We start from the raw sequence: 4878 nt of genomic DNA, 5'->3' as shown, positions 1-4878 counted from the left end.
ATAGATTAAACTTTAAATAATTTATTTTGAAATATTTTTAAATATTGAAACTTGATATTGAAGTTAGAAACTGTAAACACTCTAAATTTGTATGTTATAGCAATGTCAGTAATATGTCACTATAATATGAAAGATCTTTAAAAAACCAAGTATATTTAAACAAAAAGTATAACAATATATTAAATTACTCATGATATAATAACTCGCTTTTTAAAAACCAAATTCACAAAATTATATCTTATAATGACATTCAAGTCATGAGGTAGAATATACATTGTTGAAACAATTTCACGTACATAAACTAATACAACATATTAAAATTTTATTTTAAAATAGAAAATATACAAAATTTTGTATAAAATAAAATTTAACATGTGTTATAACACGGGTACTTATCTAAAATCATTAACAATATCTACATATACATTTTTCAAGTACATTTAGCAAATAAATCCTGAACTTGCCACCTATTTACAAAACTGTCATTGTATTAAATATTTTTAATTTATAATTTACGATTTATTAAATTATGATAAGATTTTTGATTTTTGTAAACAATTATTCCCACTAAATCGCAACTTTCCTAAAAAATCGAAATCATTACTATTATACTAATTTGATAATTAATTAAATAAATATAACATTCTTAGCATATTCCTTAATAAAACTGATTACACATATTTTTCTCCCTAATTAGTTGCTAACAAAAATACTATTGCCTTGGAGAAGAAATCATAATCGACCCTATAAATATTTTACACCTAAACGAGAATTATCATCACAGAATACATAACACCCACAACTTACCGAAAACCATTAGATACACCTTTGAACATTGATTTTGAGCTTAGGGATGAAAGGTGACCTTTGCATACTATTTAGTTTTCTCTATATTCATGTTATTGTTATAATTGTCATATTTTCTGATTTTCAATACTAATATTTTGACATAGTGATGAGAGAATGGCGAGTATGTTGTGGGGTTATTTTGCCGATCAAGTTTTTAGAGCCTGTCAAAAATCTGAGGGAAGCATTGTTGTTTGTCTGCTCAGATTTTACAACATAAATGGCTACAAAAGTAAACACATCTTCCGGTTAGACTCATTTATGATTAAATAAGATCAATGATTGTGTCATTGCTTACATAATCTTTATCATGACAGGTGTTAAGTTTTTATCTAATTCTTTTGATGGTATTCAACTCCATGTCAATCCACTACGGCCTCAAGTAAATCAATGTTCTGTTATTGATTTTTTTGTTTATTCTATTCGGAGATATGTTCTTGCAATAATATATATATATATCGTTTATCTAATGTCAAACTATTAACCATATATATTTTTTTATTCTTGATTGTGGATCCAGAAAACTTGCATGATCCAGTGAAGAAACTGATTGGAAAGACATTTCTCTTTATTGTATGTGTTGGAAAAGAGAACATATGGAATGGTAAAAGAAATCTACAAGGTGTGGAAAGTAATGTCGAAAGATGATCTTCTTAAATCATCACAAATAAGGATATGAAATCGATTAACCAAAAGTCAAGAACGGCGGAGATGTCGGAAATGGACCAATGAAAATAAAGAAGAAGATGATAGATTTGTTTTCTGAGACTAGAGTGATCCACGCAAAACAAAAACAAAAACATACTTTAAAACAAAAGCAGATTACGATTTCACAAAAAAAATCCAATTACAAAATATATATGTAAGTTATTAGTGATATTGCAATTGTTGTTTTTCTGCTAATAACTATTTTCTCATTTCTATCAACATATATATACAAAATTCTCCAAACTTAATAACCAAAAATTTCAATGGAGAATTATATATACACATATTTTCCCCAAAATTTCAATAGGGAATAAGATATTACTTCAATGTATATAATTTCACATATCTTATTACTTTAATGGGGAATAAGATCAACAAGATTTCAGATGAATGAATGAATCAGATGTTAAAAAAAACATACAAAATTATATTACAAAAATTATACTATACATATATTTTAGAATATTACAATATAATATCAACACTACTATCTTTAAATCGAAAAATAAAAAGAAACAAACAGTCTTTTTCTTCCATAAATCACTACATAATGAATTATATGATATAGTTCCTATAGTAAAAAACAATAAACTTCAAACAAAACAATTTTCACACTACCTAATAGATATATATTTGTAAAGTTATACATTTAAAAAGTAAAAAACTTTAGTTATGTTTATAATTAATCTATAAAATAAATTATATGAACTGTTTTTTATTTATAAATATAGTTTTACGGTGTACACGGGTGAATATTTAGTTTATTTAATAAAATGGTAAAATAATGTACCTTTTAATTAGTAAATTACAGGGAGTGTGTATGTGTGTCGATCAATGGAATCCTTATAAAGTGAAATCTCTCATTCGGCTAGAGGGTTCTATTGTTATTCTCTTTCACCGACCACAAACCAAGGGACGAGATAGAGAAAAGAGAAGTCAGAAAAGACAAACCCTAAAACAAGAAGCCATTTCTTGGAGACGAAGGTAACCTCCGATCTCCGCTTCTCTCTTTAGATTATACTCCACAGTAATCGAATTCCAATTTTACTTGTGAGTTCTGAAAATTTTGGTTGAAACAGATACTCAGAAACCCTAAAGCATTAGGCGCATTATCTAAATCTATGGCCTCCGTGTCTTCGCCGGCGCCGGAGTCTTCCACGGCTGCGACTACGCCTGAGATATATCAACTGGCGATTTCACTACCTCCTGGTTTCTTCTTCCAACCCAGTCCTGATGATCTCCTCTTCTACTACCTAAAAGGGAAAGTGTCGAACGAGGATTTTACTGATGCAATTGCGGAGGTGGATATCTACAAGTACGAAGCCTGGGATTTACCAGGTTTGGGTTTCGATTTCTTTCTGTTTCTTGAACTGGTTTTGGTAAACTTTGGTAGTGTTTTGGTAGTAAGTAATCAACTAGAGTCGTGAAGGTTTTAGATTGTGTATGAACTAATGTGCACAAATAAGAATCTTGAATTGATGTATCTCGTTTAGGCTTCTTAAACTCAGTTTAGTTGCTGTGTGAAATTAATGATCATTCAGGTTTATTAAGTTATAACAATCTCTTACTTCTCATACAATCACAATCTCTCAGGGCATTCAAAGCTCAAGTCCACCACGAATGTATGGTTTTTCTTTACTCCGGCAAGGAAGTATAACCGCGGTTCTAGAACAAAACGGGTGACTCCACATGGGAGGTGGAGAGTGAAGCTAACAGAAGGTGGTGGTGGCTCTAAGAAGAAAGAGTTCAAAGATCAAAACAGTGATCTCAGCGGGACAATGAAGCCATTCAATTTCTACACTAGGAATATTGACAAAAAGGAAAAGCTTACTTCATGGAGCATGGAAGAGTATCGCTTGGATAACTTTGACACTTTTTCCTTGTGCAAGTTGTTTCAGAGGAAGAAGGAGGAGGAGGAACCCAATCCGGCCATGGTACAGACCTTATTTACTGCTTTTTTTTATCTCCAAATTCTTCTCCCGTTTTAATTTGTCAGTACGTTTTCCTAGGTTGAGCAGCCGACAGAGATAGCTCAGAACAAAAATGTCCAACAAGAAGGTGGAGACAATACGCTACATGACACCTCATCATCTTCCTCAGATGACGATGCCGCCACGGCATTGCTCATGATCCCACAAGCCCGCACATAGTGATGAAGAGAAAGAAAGGAGAAACATCCTTTTTTTTTTTTGGTGTAAATGTTCCTAGCTACATGTCTGCTTTATTAGTTTAAGTGGAGATCAAAAACAAGTACAATCAATGAATATTGGGATTACACCCTTAAAAGGGTACACCAAACATCACGTAATTAGTAAGATTTTAAAGGCTCTCTCTTTTGTCACAGTAAACCTCAATCCCTTAAACATCTTGGCCATCGTATCTGCAAATAGTTGATTCAGTAGATATGATTGTATTCTTGTGGCAAGTTGGAATGCAAGACTTGATCACACCAGCATACACTTTCATAAGAAAGAATAAAGACAGTGAGCAAATCTTTAAGATCCAATGGTATAGTGTGTGGTCAGAATATGTGCTGAGGTGAGCTTTGGTCAGCACAGGAAGGTGAGATCATAAAACTTAGAACTAGTTTTCAAGATGGACAAAGTAGAGGCTGTGGAGCAGTGCATAAAAGGAGACCCACATTGCAGATAAGTGATTGGGTATTGTTCTGTTTTCGAGGGGAACTAAACTCTCATCAATATAGCTCCAGAACCAAAAATAATCCATATAAGAGTTCTAGCAACCGATCAAGAAATAGAATAGTTTATTACAGGTCCGTGTTCCCATCTTCTAAGTTGATCTTCACAATCTGCCTTATGGTCTGGTTTACAGTAGTATCCTTGTAGTAAGGTGCCTCATCGGGTGATAGATTGTCATCCTCGTCGACTTTTACTTTATCTTGTTCTGGCAAGAAAACGTTGAAACCAATAATCAACTTGTTATGTCCTTGAAGCAACTCATTAGCCTTCAAAAGCATAGCATCTATATCGATCCTGCAAGAAAACAGAATTCGACATTCGATTTTTTTATTATCAAATCTTATTGTAACAAATTTTTAGTGTGAGAGATATCTAAATATATCCCAACCTGCCATCCTTGAAATCTATCATGAGCTGACGGAATGTCGCATACTTTCCTACACTGTCAGCAAACTCTCTCTTGACTTGTTTCAGAAATCTCTTGGCATCCTCTTTTGTCAAGTTGGGTTTAGCAGCAACAACAGCTCCTCCGACTCCAACCCTAAGAGTTTATTCAAAACCTTTTTAAGTGTATATATTAGTGTTGCAATAACGTGAAATCTAACATACACTTTCGGAAAGCATG

At 32.5% G+C, this 4878-nt stretch overlaps 1 protein-coding gene across 1 annotated transcript; it reads left to right on the top strand.

Moving 5' to 3' along the window:
* Positions 2676-3704, top strand: LOC104728377 (NAC domain-containing protein 86-like). The gene is made up of 3 exons (XM_010447363.1): positions 2676-2892; positions 3148-3488; positions 3564-3704. Exons 1-3 carry the CDS (start codon positions 2676-2678, stop codon positions 3702-3704), a joined length of 699 nt encoding a protein of 232 aa, XP_010445665.1.

The sequence above is a fragment of the Camelina sativa genome, chromosome 11 (genome assembly GCF_000633955.1).
Source record: "Camelina sativa cultivar DH55 chromosome 11, Cs, whole genome shotgun sequence".
In the NCBI taxonomy this organism is placed as follows: Eukaryota; Viridiplantae; Streptophyta; class Magnoliopsida; order Brassicales; family Brassicaceae; genus Camelina; species Camelina sativa.
The sequence above is the reverse complement of the archived record's forward strand: the minus strand, read 5'-3'. Positions and strand labels throughout refer to the sequence as shown.

Bases quoted from the DNA above. Each gene is read 5' to 3' on its own strand.
- LOC104728377 (XM_010447363.1), top strand. From the start codon at position 2,676: ATGGCCTCCGTGTCTTCGCCGGCGCCGGAGTCTTCCACGGCTGCGACT. The intron at 2,893-3,147 runs GTTTGGGTTTCG...ACAATCTCTCAG, and splicing joins CGAAGCCTGGGATTTACCAG to GGCATTCAAAGCTCAAGTCC. The intron at 3,489-3,563 runs GTACAGACCTTA...ACGTTTTCCTAG, and splicing joins AGGAACCCAATCCGGCCATG to GTTGAGCAGCCGACAGAGAT.